The sequence below is a fragment of the Coturnix japonica genome, chromosome 2 (genome assembly GCF_001577835.2).
Source record: "Coturnix japonica isolate 7356 chromosome 2, Coturnix japonica 2.1, whole genome shotgun sequence".
NCBI classification, from domain to species: domain Eukaryota; kingdom Metazoa; phylum Chordata; class Aves; order Galliformes; family Phasianidae; genus Coturnix; species Coturnix japonica.
Window position 1 is genome coordinate 120782487 of NC_029517.1, and position 16958 is coordinate 120799444.

The 16958-nt window shown below is 34.1% G+C and overlaps 1 protein-coding gene across 6 annotated transcripts in view; it reads right to left on the reverse strand.

Moving 5' to 3' along the window:
• CSMD3 (CUB and Sushi multiple domains 3) overlaps positions 1-16958 on the reverse strand; it is a 467721-nt gene that overhangs the window by 376460 nt on the left and 74303 nt on the right. For all 6 annotated transcript variants that reach the window (XM_032442883.1, XM_032442886.1, XM_015856173.2 and 3 more), the window contains exon 3: positions 15547-15659. In XM_032442883.1, the coding sequence (XP_032298774.1) occupies positions 15547-15659 (113 nt within the window). The remainder of the gene's footprint in view (positions 1-15546; positions 15660-16958) is intronic.

The following is a 16958-nucleotide window of genomic DNA, read 5'->3' on the forward strand; positions in this document are numbered from 1 at the left end:
GTAGACTATAAAACCTGAGTAAGACTGTTGTTTGGCCTGATGAAAGATGCCAGGCTAAGACCTTGTTTTCCCAGTGTAAATTACTAACAAAGATAACACAAACTGAGTTCTTAAAGCACTGATTTATCCTACACCTAAAAAAGGGAACCTACAGTGTGTGAATGACATAATAAATTATATATAAACCACAGTGTGTCTACTGTGAGTCCCAGACTATATCCCTTGAATAAAATTATGCCTAAACAATTAATTCTTAATCTATTTATATTCTGCAGAAGATGGGTCTAATTAGACTATACATTTTCATTTTCCACATTACTTTATTGAAAAACAGGAAAAAATGTGAGACTGGATATTTTCTTTCTCTAATTAACTAAATATAACTTATTCTGACTTCACATTTATTCTTTTTAATGCAGTGAGGAGCATAATGGATATATGTTAAATAAATAGTTGGAAATATAAATAACTCCTAGCTGCTTTCCTGAGCTTTAAGTTGTTAATTACATAAAAATTAACATTCAGGTTCTCCTTTTAGAAACAAAACACAAAGTTATCACAAACAACATAAAAAATACATTTTTATTAATAAAAATTGTAAGACTAACTTTTTTTTTTTTTTCCCTTATACACTTTCACATACAAAATCCAAGTTCCAATAATGTAGAGAACACTCAGAATCATCTTCCTACAGACCAGTTTTAAAAGGACTATTAATCAACAAGCTTTTCTATGACTAGTTTCACAAGAATCTCAAATAAAACTTACTATGCTGGTCATTCTGCTATTTTTATCATGTGCCACAGTACAGAAACTTTGAACTCAAGAAGTCTCAGAAAGGTGGGTACTACACAATGTTTTGAATTTGAACAAAGCTCAATACAGTGTGAACTGATACTATACAGTTTATGCAAATTTTTTTGATAATGAGCTGAAACTGGCCGTTTTAAAGAACAAGTAATGAGCTTGATGAAAGACATCAGCTTTAAAATGAAGGTATCTAAATCAAATCAGATGACTATCACCTTGCTTCACCTATGATAAATGAAACAGTGCAGTTAGCTCACCTTCAGACACTGATATTGTAAACTGGGATTAAAAGAGGTAACGGACCTATAAACAATCATTTAATGTTATTCCTTCACATTATTTACCAAAACTGAAAAATAAGTCTTGTTCAAGTTATATTTTCTATCTTTTGTTTCCAAAAGTTAAACTTCTTATTTACTCATGGCATTTTTCTGCAAATAACGTAGGTTTAATACTGTTGAAAAATGAAACCTAAGAAAGTCCTCTAGATACACAGGCAGCCAAATAGATTAGATATTTTCCATTCACAATGATTCCATCTATGAAAATAACTACTTCAGATAGTATTTCATATTTAATCTGCATTAAATTGAAAGCAGCTGTACTATGTCCTATATAAATAGATATACCATCTCAATCATTACCAGATATGGCTGTAAGAAATTATTTTATCACTCTGCTATATGTATAAGAATTCATTTTGTCTTCTGTAGTCCCTGACAGAGGGTGAATTCCAGGCACTGAGAAAGAAAATCTTATTCAACCATGAGGTATCTGAAAAAAGTTTGTATGAATAGGGATTCTGGATGCCAAGACTAATACGGTTATTTGGGTTATCTGTCTTTTAACAAAGATGAAAATAATTTTTATTTTCAGTCAATAAATATTGATCTTTGTTTTACATGTACATGAATGAGAAATGAGACATTCACTATAAAAATGAAATAAAATAATTGAAATATAATAAAACTAAAAATTAGAACATTTTGAGCATAAATATAGAAAACATTTTCACACATCTCCATCATGTTTTATAAGAAATTGAAGTTGAAATCTGCAAAATGCAAGCAATGTGGCCTAAACAGCTTTTTGTCCACTTCTCTATAAAGATCAGAACTACATAAAAAGATTTTTGCCACTTTAAAGATGTTATTATTATTATTGGCATGTATTTAAATTACTGTATTATTGGCTTGGATTCTGTTCATCAAAAGTTATACACAGTTCAAGTGTTAGAATATTTAGGGTGCAAACTTACCACCACTTCACCCATGCAATTCGCATTATTTAACTGGACGATGTACAAAAGAATGAAGTGCAAGATGTTACTGTAAATCCTGTGGCCTCTTGGAGCACTGCCAAGCTGTCAGTTTTCTTTAGATATTTTCTTTCTTTTTGCATTCTGTGAAAGGACTGATAATTTGAGATATAAAAGCAAACTTTTGTTTCCATAATAACAGCTGCCAAATACTGTGGCACAGTTTTCCTGTCCAAATAAAATGTATAATTTGGTCATCCTAAAATATGGTCAGTCATTCCAAGTTAGAGGATAAATTTTACCCTTGCCCTCACTTGCACTTTATAGGCAGTTATGCTAGAGCCTACAGGCAGAATATGATTGTTGTCCAAAGATAACAAAAAAGAAAATGAATGACAATGTAGAATCAGGGAAAACAAAATATGTATACAGTATTTCAGTTCATTTAGAGCTTATATCATCTTTTGTTTCAGTTTATCTACCACATATTTTTCACTAAAATATTAAACATCTTTTCCCTACCTTGGTTCAGATTCATTGTACTTACACTGTCCTATCAAAGTGGTTAACTAACATGAATTGAATTTCTCCCTAGCTACCTTTATAAAGTGGTGATTTCAGTCATGCATATAAATAAACTACTTGTTTAATAAAAATAATAAGGTAATGACTAAAGGAGCTGGAACGTGAGTCTTTTAAAGACTGCTATTAGCTCATTATATTTTTCCTTTGACAAGCCTACTTCTGTAACAGCCTTTCAGTTTCAGTGGATGATCCCATAGTTCCACTGCCACCTCCACAAGAAATTACAGAAAATAAAAATACAAGTTACTGTCTGTCCTGGAGTCAGAGGCTTGAGACTCTTCACACTTGAAAACTAAAAGGGCCTGCACAGTTCTTCCTACATTGTTTAAAAAATGGCTTGTCAATTTTGCTGCGGTTATGCAGTTGTAGGCAGTAGAAATGCTGACAATAAGCATTTCATTCAGAGCTTTCACAGTGGTTTACAGTAGAGCAGTGATCTAGAATCCTCTAGATTTTCTAGGTCATAAAAAGCTGACAGTTAGAGACCCTTGAGAGAGATTATTTTAAAAATACCACTTTTTCTGAAACAAAACTATAATATTCCAGAGGTGTAGAAGCTTTATCATAAATGCAAATATTTTAATTATATAACTTTATCTCCAACCTCCTTACTATGAATTGTTATGCTTTACTTACTGTTTCTGTTTTTTCTAGTTGACGTGATTACTAATTGGTCAATAATGTTAGATATTGCTGTCTGAAGGAACTAGTTCTAAGGTGGCCAAAAGTTTTGTTTTAAAAATAGTAAATGTAGTAATAAATAAATAAATAAGCAGGAGGTTTCATAGTATCATAGTATCATAGTCTCGTGTGGGTTGGAAGGGACCTTAGAGATCATTGAGTCCAACCCCCTGGGATTTGAGCCTCCTGTGTAGCAGAGCGGCACTTCTACCACTTGTGCCACAGGGGGGATTCCAACCCAGGGTCTCCGGTGTTGCAATGCAGCATTCCTACCACTTGCGCCACTGGGGCACACGGGATTTGTTAATTTTCCTTACTGATATGATCTAGATGTTTCAAATATCAAAATGACTTCATTCTTGAGCTATAATGTGATTCTGAGCCTACCAATTAACACTATTCTGTCATAGGCCTTTAAATGTTTAAGTTTTGAGTCCACTACAGTAATTTCAAGACACTCAAACACATATTTATGTAAAAAATAATGTTTTTAATACCAAATTTGTGGATGAGAAAATAATTTTTCACCATTTTAAAGTAAAGCTAGAAATATCTATGTAGAACAATCACAGAATAAAAGAACTGCGTGCATTGGAAGGGGTCTCCAACCACCCTGCTAAAGCAGATTCTCTACAATAGGTCACTCAGGTGGATGTCCAGATGTGTCTTGAATATCTCCACAAGGAGACTCCACAGACTCTTGGGTGACTTCTTCCAGTGCTTTGTCACCCTTACCATAAAGAAGTTCTTCCACATGTTAGTACAGAAGTTCCAGTGTTCAAGTTATAAGGCCATTGATCCTTGTTTTATCTACACACCACCAAGAAGAGCATGACCTCATCCATTCTCCTCCTACCACCCTTTATAAACATTTATTAGATTCCCCTCAATAAATAGAAGGCCCCATGGTGGGTGGGGATACATACTGGACCTGTTGCTCACCAATGTATGTAAACTGACTGGTGACATCTGGACTGGAGGTTGCCTGGACTATAATGACCATGCTATGCTTGAGTTCGTGCTCTGGAGTGAGATGAGACAGACAAAGAGTAAAATTAGGAAGCTAAACTTTAGGAAAAGAAATTCCAGCTCTTCGTGGAGTTTGTCAACAAAACACCTCAGGAAACTGTCCTCATAAACAAGAGTGCAGAACCAAGCTGGCAGATCATTAAGGAAACTTTCATCAGAGTGCAAGAGCTCTCCATCTCCATCAGTAGCAAGTCAGGAAAGGAAGAGAAGAGACTTACATGGCTGAACTGGGACCTACTGATCCAACTGAAGAGCAAGAAGAAAATTCACAGACAATGGAAACAGGGACAGGTACGATGGGAAGTGTATTATCACAGTCACAGAATAATAAAATTGCTCAGATTGAAAAGACTTTAAAGATCAAGTCCAACCACAACCTAACTCTAACAACCCTCTACTAAATCTTGCCCCTGAGCACCAAATCCAAATGGTTTTTAAATACATCCAGGGATGGTGACTCAATCACCTCCCTGGGGAGCGTACTCCAGTGCTTAACAACTTTTTCTGTAAAGAATCATAGAATCATAGAATCATAGAATGACCTGAGTTGAAAAGGACCACAATGATAATCTAGTTTCAACCTCCCTGCTATGTGCAGCGTCGCCAACCGCTAGACCAGGCTGCCCACAGCCACATCCAGCCTAGCCTTGAATGTCTCCAGGGCTGGGTCATCTAAAACCTCTCTGAGCAACTTTTTCCTGTGTGCCATCATCCCCTGTGTAAAAAAATTACTACTAATACCTAAACATCCCCTTTTTTAGTTTAAAACCATTCCCCACTGTCATATCACTATCTATCCTTGCAGACAGTTATTCTCCGTCCTGTTTACATGCTTCTTTCAAATATTGGAAGGCTACAATGAGGTCTCCCCAGAGCCTTCTCCAAGATAAACAATCCTAATTCCCTCAACCTTTCTTCGTAGGAGAAGTGCTCCAGCCCTCTGATCATCTCTGGTCATCATGGTCCTCCTCTGGACATCTTCCAAGGGCTCTGTGTCTTTTTTCTACTGGGGTAGAAATGCACAATACACCTCCTAACAAATTTTATTTGATTACAAACAAGAAAAGAATTCTAGTGATGAATAAGTGAATAGTTATCCCTTAACTTTTTTTTTTTTTTTTTTTTTTAAGGGTGTTATAATCACAAAAAATTGGTAAAGTTAGAATGGTATTGATCTGGATAATGTCAGTAATTAACAATACCAAGTGCTGAATTCACAAAACCAAAACTATAACTTATTTCTAGGCAAGATACATATTCCATATCCTTTGTAGTTCTTAATGGGAGATGTACAATGCTCAACAGTATGAAAATCCTTTTAAATTCCGTCTATTTCTATGTTCAAATATGAACTATATTTTTAACTCATGAAAAACTAGGAAAATGTGAAAATCGGGTAAAATGACAGTTTTAAAATGACAGTAAAATGAGAGTTGCCTATTATCTTTTGGAGAGTATATAAGACTGTAATCTAAACATACTGAATTTTTGTTACACAGCTATGTATGTTAATATTTTTAATATAGAAGTTTTACAAAAGAACTAAAGTCAAAATTCTATCAAAGTTCAAGTGCAGGCAGGTTGAAGAATTCAGCAATATAGCTCTCAAGATATGTCTCACTTATAAGTAGTTCACATTTTATGAATATTACAGATATTTCTGTTTCAACTTTGCCAAATTACAGTTATCTCTACTTGTCTAGATATGGGATTAAAATGAGAATCTTTAAGTAGATAGTTTTAAGTTCTAATTTTATCAGGATCTCCTACCTACCTACCTACCTCTAATGGCAGTTCAGTAGCTAAAGAATATATGTTCACCAAAAAAGAAAAAAAAGAAAATAAATAAATAAATAAATAAAAAGAAACACCTTTTCCATTGGGAAATATCTTTCAAGACTTGCAGTGTATATAGAAGATTTTTTTTTTCTTTTCATGAAAAATGATATTCAGTATACATGACAAGAATAAAAAAAGGCTGACATATAATTAAAATATCAAATTACTCATTGTCTCACTTAAGCTTAAATATGAGGCATGTATTACAGTGATAAATTACCCTACCATAGACTGACAATTATGGCTTATTTAACAGCACTCTTCTAAAAATAAATAAATAAATAAACCAAAACAAAACAAAAAACAAAAAGACAAAATTTGGTGTTTAACTTTCCAATAATTACCTTTTGCAAATGCTAAAACAAATGAATTTATCTCCAACCATTCTCCCCAGAAGAAATTTTTGTATCATTCTCTATGTGGCTTGACAGTCAGACAACTTCTTATTTATATATTCTTTGTTATGTAGCAAGGTAAATGCACTACCAGGCAGGCAACAAAGGTCAGCACACTACGTCTATACTTGAGTGTATATACACGAGCTTTTATACTACAAGTTAGATATTATTTTGCAAATACAAAAACATCAAATTAAAAAAAAAAAAAGAGAGAGAGAGAGAGAGAGTGAAATTCTACTTCAATTTTTTTTTTCACATATTCTTTCTAAAATATGGGGGAAATTCTTGGCAGCAGGAGCATTGTTTAACTGTGCCATTCACACTGTCATTAAATGTTATTAATGTGACACAACAGCTGTATGGAGACTTTGAGAGGTTCTACTGGTTAGATACACAATTCTATGTCTTTTCACTGTCTACAAATCATATCTATCATCTTGGAAAGTTTATTTCTTGCCCGATACCCAGGCTTGTAATTTCAAAGAGCAAAAACTGTTCATTTTTACGTGCTATTCAAATATGCAGGTGTAAGAGGCCATGCTTTTTACACTATTTCCTCAAAAGTTTGCTGAAATGGACAAGTTCAGGCAAGTCCTGGCCAAGGTTCCAGAAATCCCTTTGTCTGTGACACACAGAAGGACAAGCCCTGGGCAGGGGATGAGAAATCCTTTGTCTGGGAGCTACAAGTCCGGGAGCTACTAAAGGGAGATAAGATGCAGATTAATGGCCCTAAAGTGGTCTTTTTGTGTGGGCCTATCTCAAGGAAGATGGCCATCTCCGAGGAATTCACATGACTCTGACCCAAGCCTTCCAGAAATGTCACGAAGGCTGGAAAGAAGGATAAAAAGGGCACGGACAAACCCCGAATTTAGGTTTTCTGACACCAGATGCCTCACTATGGAAACAGGGAGGTTTTCTGTCATCAGATGCCTCTCTACGTGAACGCCTGCATGCTGAAGAAGATGCCTGCATGCTGAAGAATCTTTTAGGTATCTGACCTCAGATTCCTCCACCATCGTCCTACTGCTGCCTACTGTCTCTTCTGGGATTGCTGCTCGAGACTCTGCTCCGTGAGACCTCGCTGCCTGAGACTCCACTTCTTGAGACCTCGCTAATCTGACCGCCTTCTCTGTGCCACACCGATCTGCTGCTTGTGGCCTGCTACTCTGCTGCTGCTCTCCCCTACGCTTATTTTGTCCTGGACCAACGTAACAACACATTAGGCATCACTGCTGCATCCAGGAGGTGACTATTCCCCGCTTTAAAGCAATTCTTGCATCTTTTCCTACTTTTTCAATCTCCTACTTTCCCGTCCCCATCACCCCAATTTTGATATTTGCCACTCTCCCTTCCCTATACCCTCAGCTGTCCATTATTTCTAATAAACTGGTCAGATCAACATTTGAATGTTTTTCTTCTTAATCTCACGCCAGGCATAACATATCAAAAGAGCCTTGCCTCACTCCTAAATTGGAGTGAGACAGCAGGTTATAATGATATGTCCCAGAGAAATATTAAGGAGAGCACATGTAGCTAAAGGATTCTGAGAGCAAGTGTGAAAAGAATAATGACTCTGTATGGTATTGATATTTTGCCCTACCTTTCTGATTTGGAGGGAAATTCTGGCTACAATCAAGCAAGTGTATCATTTGTATACCAGTGTTCTTTCATTGCAAGCTTATTTTGTCTTTAATTATTATCCCCCCTTGTACTGAAAAGGTCTTTGATTAGATAATCTTAGACTTATACCCTCAGTTTTTAAGTTTCCTTTATGAAGAAGAAATGACTGGCTGTGTGGAAAAGGTAAGTGAAAGCATTTGATCTAATATGACTTGAATCTAATAAGTCATTCAGTATAATTTTCCATGACATTCTCACTTAGGAGAAGAAGGGGTGAAGGCAGGATTAAAGTACGGATAATTATGAGAATTACTAAGCATAACTGAAACAAGAAGCTGAAAAATCTAGCAGAGAACATTGGGGCCCATGCCATCCAACATCTTCATGAGCAGCCTGGATGTCTCAGGAGGCATCATACATAACTTTGTAGAAAACATCTAATCTGAGGAGGTAGTGATATGAGAAACAGCAATCTAAAACACTGGATTTTTCCACTGAGGCAGTGGAAAACTCATAAAGTTCTGTAAGAAAAAAAGCTATGTCTAGCAGGGAGTGAAGTAACTGAGATCCCATTAGATAAACATCTAAGGGCAAGCAGATGCTGAAGCAGCAGAAAAGAAGACTACAGAAACACGAAAGGCAGAAGTCAGTGGCCTTAGATAGCTGCTTGAGAGGTTCTGCCTGGATGTCAAGAAAGCTTTTTCCTTTGGAGAGTAGTGCAACATCAGTACACTCCTCTGAGACACTAAGGAAGTCTCCGTTGTTTGCAAGATTCAACTAAGGAATGTCAGAAATAACATGATTTATAACTAGCAGTGTTTTTGCCTCATGCAGGTTGGATAAGACTTCACGAGCTTTGGGTCAGATTTTCTATAATTCTAAGAAAAAACTGCACAAGACAACAAAATAATCTCAAATTGAGATGTGCCTATAAAAAACGGGCTAATGCAGTCTTCAAATGCTTATAATTACTACACTTTGCAGAACAGAAAACATGTTTATTATTAATGACTCTAACAAAATGATAAAAACACAGAAGAATAGCCTGAAAGAATATCATAAAATAATTTGTGATCTGGAACAAAACACTTTATGTTAAGACTGAAAAAATCTGTAATAAAGAGAAAAAATACTCTGACATATGTAATGTTATTGCAGTATTTAGGAACCTAGCTTAAGAACAAATAGATGCTAACATTAATCGTCCTGCAATTTAGCAGAATAAGAGCCAGGGACTAGAAGATTAAAATGAAAGTTTAAAAGTTTACTTTTAAGTGAAGCTGAGCAATTGGTGAAATGAAAGGGAATAGTTTCCCCTGCCTTCAATAGCTGATTTTGTCTCCAGAATTAGCCAGATCCAAATCTGTGATGTCAGTACCAAGAAAATGTTAAATTCAGTAACAACTTATCAAATTTAAGTTAAAAGACCCATTGATATTTAAACCCTCAGGATCCCACCATACATGGTGGAAGCAAGATATGGGGACATTTAAAATAAATAAGCACCAAGAGAATTTTGAATTCACTTTGTAAAGTTATTTCATTTTGTGCTACAGTATGAAAAGTACTTCTGACATTTAGGGTTAACATGATAATACTAAGACAATGATACATTGTGTCATGGCCAGTTCTTACTTTATTTAGCAACAATGACAAGTGCGAGCTGACAAAATATATTTTTGAAATGTTTATTTGATTTTTAAGTAATATTTATTAGAAAGTCATCAAATGACTAAACGTCTGTGTTTAATACATAGAAGAGTACTAATTTATATTATTACCAGATAAAATATTTGGGATATTTGGAAACTTTTGGCTGAATAGATTTTTGGTGTCATTTATTTATTTATTGGGATGGAGAGGGGGAAACCAAAAGGAAGTAACTTTATGACTTTTTATTAACTTGTTTTTCACTGTCCTCAATGTATTCAAATATTCAAAATTTATATTTCCTTCTTATCTTTCATTCCATTTCACTTTTGAAAACAGGAATTTGTATGCAAATATATCTATTTAGATTATTTAGTTCATTTATTTGTGATCTTCTCTATAGGAAACATGAAGAAGACTCACTGACTTCCATTTTGCTTGCTGAAATAATCTGTTCTCAGATAGCACACACACCCAATTGTCTATGGCAAAATCTGACCAATAAATAAATTAATAAATAAATAGAAGAAGAAGAAAGGAAGGAAGGAAGGAAGGAAGGAAGGAAGGAAGGAAGGGAGGGAGAGAAAGGAGGAAGGAAGAAGTAGGGACATGGAGAAGGAAAGAAGAAAGGAGGAAGGAAGGAAGGAAGAAGAGAAAGAAAGAGAAGAGAAAGACAAAGAAAAGAAAGGAAGAAAAAAGAAAGAAAGAAAGAAAAGATCCAAGAAAAAAAAAAGAAAAGAAAAAGAAGAAGAAAGAAAAAAAGAAAGAAAGAAAGAAAAATTTTAATAATAATAATTAAAAAAGGAAACAAAAAGAAAAAAGGTCTATAGTATCTGCCTGCTTGTAAGCCTGATTACAGGAAGCTCTACAGCTTACAATCCTGCTGCTTTTACATATCTACCTTGATAATGGCTCTTTGAGAGGATCTTTTTGAAAGAACAATACAGCATAAAACAATAATTACTTACAATAATTCAATTTTTATATGAAGTTATTAATGATATCACATTAGATACATAACATAGATTTCACATATAAATCTAAATCTGAGATTTTTCTTTTCTATCTATATCTATCTATATCAATTATAATCTATTCACCCATTTCTCTATTCTGATTTGCAGAATAAACTAAATGCATGTGTATTATTTGCATTTTCTAAATCTACACATCAAAATCATTTTTAGCCTCCTCATCCTGGCATATTAAGTCCTACTAGGTTTCTGATCTACATGCTTCAGTAACACTTCACATCAGCTAACAATTTTTCTTCATATTGATGAAAGAAATGCATGATTGGTCCCTAGAAGTCATTAAATGAAAATTTTATTTTTTTAATAAACACCAATTCGTCTCAATTTCTGGCTTCTCCCTCCCATCACCAGCGAAGACAAGATAAATCTTGACATCTTTAAACAGTTACTCTTGAGCTAAAAGCTTTTCTGCAAAATTCCTGAATTCCTATACTGACACTCCAGTAGAAACATCAGAACCAGTTCATTATTTACAGTGTCTAATAATAGTTTTATAATTCAGCAAAATAATTGTAAAAAAATATTGTAACAGTGCAAAAAAAGGAGCAAATGTTATTCTACACAATACTATTATAAATATGAATCATATCCAGATATGTTTTCAATGTAAAATTAATCTATAAATGAAGTTGTTCTTTTTTTTTTTTTTTCCTCATAATCAAACAGACAAGCACTAAAATGCTATCACATTTAAATCACATAAAAATAAAATAAATTTAATGTGAATGAAGTGAACAAGCTTACTATGCCAGATACTCATAAGGTTGCTGTAAAAAACAAAGACCAGTAAAACCAGAAGAAAACACAGCTGAAAGCAATACTATTGTCTTCACTGAACCCCTTTGCTGTGTGGTACAATATGCTGTGTTACTTTCTTTCTTCGGAGCTGTATTTTCCCTTGCTAAACACAAAGAGTAAAGCTGTTTTTATTTCTCAGGACAGGGCAAACCTACATCATGACTTAACTTAAACGATCAATTGGATGATTAAATGTAGCATTTCTCCTCCTGCGAGAATTCCAAGATAGAAATGCAAGCAGTCTCTCTTGGAAAATAATATATATATATATAATTTTCATATATATGTATGTATATAATTTTTATATAAAATATATATAATTTTATATAATATATATATAAAATTTAAAAAAGAAGCAATAGACCTGTAAATCCCTCAGTCCTTATTGCATGTAGCAAAGCTGCATGACTAGTCAGTGTGATATTATTATATATATATTATATATACACACAGCTGGAAATTATGGTAGCTCAAGTACTGTTCTTAAAAGTTCTTTATTTTTTAATGAACCTCACCATTTTTTATCATATATATGATAAATGATATATATGATAAATATGATATATTTTTATATTTTTTTAAGTGGAGTATTTTTATTTTTAGTAACCTTTTCCTAATTTTTCTCATTCTCTTCCCCCCCCCCCCTTCCCATGTTATTTTGTTATATAGGTATATTCCTCTGATATTTGTTGCTGTTGTTTTTTTTTCCTGAAATTTTTGAGAAAATGAACATAATGTGGTAAATGTGCAATGGTTCCAAAGGTAATCCAAAAATTTCACTTGAGATGGAAGAAAGGAAGACAGGAGGGAACAGAGGAGAAAGAGTGAGGAATGAGACTGAGGCTTATAGCATTGAGGATAGAGGTTAGAATGTGCTTTTCAGCGGTCTACTGTATACTCCTTTTGACTGGATACATACAATGTCCCACTACACAGCTTCTATGGTTTATATAATTTATACATTTACATTAACATTTCTATTCCTTTAAGAATAAGTTCTCTTATGCCAAGAATGTCCACAGTAGATTCATAAATTCTGTAGGTTCTATCAAATGCCAGTTTTCAGCTCAGCTGTAATTTTGTCAGGGATGATGGTGGATCAGAGAAAAAGATATTGGCAGGAACTTTTCACTCCATTTCTTTGTTTTTAAGATTGTGAAAAATCTGTTTTGCTTATGTACTGCATTTTCAGACATTTCAAAGGAAAACATATATATGCTTTAGTTGCTCATCCTTCAATCTCATGCCATCTCTGACTACGATTTCACTTTATTGCACTGATGGTTGCTAATCATTTCTATCTTAGGTTTCAAATTACATATCCATAATGAAGCACTTAAGTATGTGGCCTTATATTTAGGAGTACTAACTGTGCAGGTGTTTCATCAGGAAACTAACAAGGAGCTACTGGGCAAACAAAATTGTTGAAAATTGAATGCTAGGTAAAACCAGATGTGAAAATGATGATTGCAGGGTTACATACACTCAAAAAGAGTACAAGGACAGAAATGGAGATTGCTTTGATGTGATTATCATTTAAATACATCTATTCTCTCATGTCAAGGAAAAAGGCATGAAATGAATGTAATATAATATATTTATACTTCTTTGCTAAGTGTGTGTAAAGATAGGTAGCCTCACAGGAAGTCAGAAAAACAGGAACAGAAAGAAAAAAATATATCTACCTTAGTGCAGCTCTCAAAGAAGTAGGTCTAGCCATAAGAGACATGACTTCAATGAACTGGAACTTTCATGTTTAGCTTTATTGATTTTGGTAGTGCTGATTTTACATAATAAAACATCAATTAAAAATAAAAATAAAAATAAAAGTAGTCAAACTTCAGATTTAAGGTGACATGTTTATATTTTGTTCTAAATACTGATTGCTGTGATTAAATGCAATATTTACTCACACTTGTCAGTTATTTGGGATTTAGATTCTGTTAACCAGCATGATATTTTTAGCTTAAAAAGGAGCTATGAAAGGAACTAGCTGTCTGTGCAGTCATTGCTGATCTTGCATTTTAGCTTTAATCGTTTTCTGTCATAAATGAAATGCACAATACCCTTTCTGCTAGTACTGACCTTTCAACAAAAAAACAAAAAAACAAAAAAACACCAAAAAAACATATGGGAGTAGCAGATGACGCTACATAAAGTTAAATTTGTCTATTTATGACAACAAATCATTGATAAAAATTACAGTGTTTTTTCTAATTTGTATAATATAGCTGTATGCTATATTTTGCAAAGTAAACATTTCATAATAATTACGTAATACCTTTATAGATAACCTTTTTTTTTTTTTTTTGTTTTAATCACATTGTTGGAAAAAAAAGTTACAGCAATCAAAAATGAATGAACTTAACCAAAAAGATGTCTTTAAATCAATTAATCTTTTAAAAAGATAGAAAAACAGTAATTTTTTGTTTATGTCATAGAAGTATGTTACAGTTTATAGCGTCAGTGGTAGGTAATTATAATAACTAGATGGACCATATATTCCACCTCATCAAACATTACTAAAATGAGCTAGATCATAAACAAGATATTTTCTTGAACATGGATACAGTGCTATGAACTTCCACATTTCAGTAACACATACAAGTCTATGAGGCCTGATTGCAGGAAGGAATTGGCTTGGTAATTGTCAAGCCACTCTTCATCATATTAGAAAAGTAATGGCTGTCAGGTGAATTCTCCAGTGACTGGAAAAATGGACATATCACTCCTGTTTTTAAGAAAGGTACAAACAAAACTGCAGACTGGTGAGCTTCACCTCTGTGCTGGGGAAGATCATGGAACAGATCCTCCTGGAGGCTATGCTAAGATGCATCCATGACAAGGAGGTGATCTCCAACAGACAGCATGGCTTCACCAAGAACTCACTGTTCTTGAGAAAGACAGTGAACATCTATGATGGACTTACTGCTACAGTCAACAACAGACAACCTACTGAAGTCATATCTGGACTTCTGTAAGGACTTTGATGTGCTCCCACAAAATATACTTATCTCTAAATAGGAAAGGTATGAAGTGTTAAGAGAGATTAGGAATTAGTTGAGTGGCCATAGGCAAAGGCTTGCAGTCAATAGCTCCATATTCAGATAGAGGCCAGTGGCAACTGTTGTCCCTCAAGAGTCTGTCTTGAGAATAGTTCCCTCTAGCATATTTATCAGTTACATAGAAAGTGAGATTGGGTGTGCCCTCAGCATTTTTGAAGATGACACTAAGCTGAGATACTGTTGATGTGACAGAAGGAAGGGGTGTCATACAAAAGGGCCTGGACAAGCTTGAAAAGCGAGTTCATGCGAACTCAATGAGATTCCACTTGGACAAGTGCAAGATGTTACACTTGGGTCAGAGCAATCCCAGATATGTGAACAGACTGAAACAAGAACTCAGTGTCAGCAGCCCTGCAGAGAAGGACTTCAAGATGAAGATCTTGCCATAAGCCAGCTCTGTGCATTTGTAGCCCAGAAGAATGTGTATCCTGGGCTGAATTTGAAGAAGCACGGTCAGCAGGGGAAAAAGGGGAGTCTGTCCTCCTTTGCTCTGCCCTTTTGAGGCTCCACTTGAAGTACTACATCCAAGTCGGGTGTCCCCAGAACAAGAATTGTGTGTAATCATTAGAGTGTGTCCAATGGAGGATCCCAAGATTGATCAGAGGGCTGGAGCACCTCACCTATGAAGAAAGGTTGTGGGAGCTGAAATTGTTGATCCTGAAGAAGGGAAGGCTCTGGGAAGACCTCATTGCAGCCTTTCATTATTTGAAAGGAGCTTTTAAACAAGACGGAGACCAACTCTTTACATGAGATTAGTTAATTTGTTTAGAACATCTTACCTTCATAGTAAACTTTAAACCCATGAGCACTAACTGCAAAGTCACTTGTCAAGCGTAGTGAGAATACAGATTTTGTACTTGTCACAGGTGGAGGAAGATGAAATCCTGTTAACCTAAAAAACAAAATAAGACAAACCACAGTTAAATGAAAAATAAAACTCTGTTACAGGATGCTTTTCATTTCATCATTGAAAACAACTTGAAATGACATATTCTAATTACTTGAGAAAATATGAATTTGGGGGGATTTTCATGTAAAATAAACCACTCAAGTACATTGGCTTGAGAAAAATGTGTTTAGAAGAGGTGATGGTAAGATACAGACTTAAAAGTTGGACATTAAAAAAAGATCCAGGTTATTAGTGGAGCAACAGCAACAACAACAAAAACAAAAAGATTTTGTTTAGGGATATGTTCAAACTTTTATTGAATTATGCATATTACAGAGACTTGTTTGAAGCTCCGGGTATGATGAAAAACAATTGGACCATGATTCATAAGGAAGATCTTTTGAACTGAATTACAGACTTGCTAGGGCATTGACAGTTTCCTGGGAGTGTTCTGGCTTTGCTCTCTTTGTTTTACTTGTTTCTGTTTAAATTAAATTTGCTATATGTGAGATACAAATAAAAAGGCAATATTTGTGTAATAGCACTGCTGATATGCACTAATAGCCAAATCTACAAATTCATTTAGTTAAATATACTTACGGCAACATTTATTTTCTTTAAATAACACATAGATATTCTAGAAAAATGCACTCATCATAGCATAGCAGCTTAGACTGATTTTTTAAATTAAATTCTAACATTAAATTTTCAAGTATTTGTAGCAGAACACTATCATTCATTATTTTTTATTACTGTCATGACAGTTATGAAAGACAAACAGTAAAGTAGTATAACTCACAGCATAAGATCAGAAAGTAGAAAGAATATAATAAATGTAGAAATTATGTTTCAAGTGAGGTGTATACAAACCTATATATGTGTAATGTCATTAATGCAAGAATCCAGAATTCTACAGCTGGTTTTGCTGTATTTTCATTAAAATGAGACTTGTTTAAACAACTTACGTTAATAAAGAGATCGAGTATTATTTACAGAATATTTAGGATATAATAAGCACATTATTTACAGTTTAATTGCAGAAATATCATTTTTTTCAAACAATAAAAATTGAATAATGTTTTACTTTTTCCAAATAGGCTTAAACATAATTACTTGACAACTCAATATCTGCTAATTTATGATTAGTTTATTCATAACCTAATAAGTACATTAATTAATTGGTAAATATGATCATATAAAGTCCATTGATCAAGATAAAACCATGAAAATAATTTGAATAAACATTTAATTTACATCACTCAGGTGAACTGATATCTACTTACTAGTCAGTAAATTGAGGTG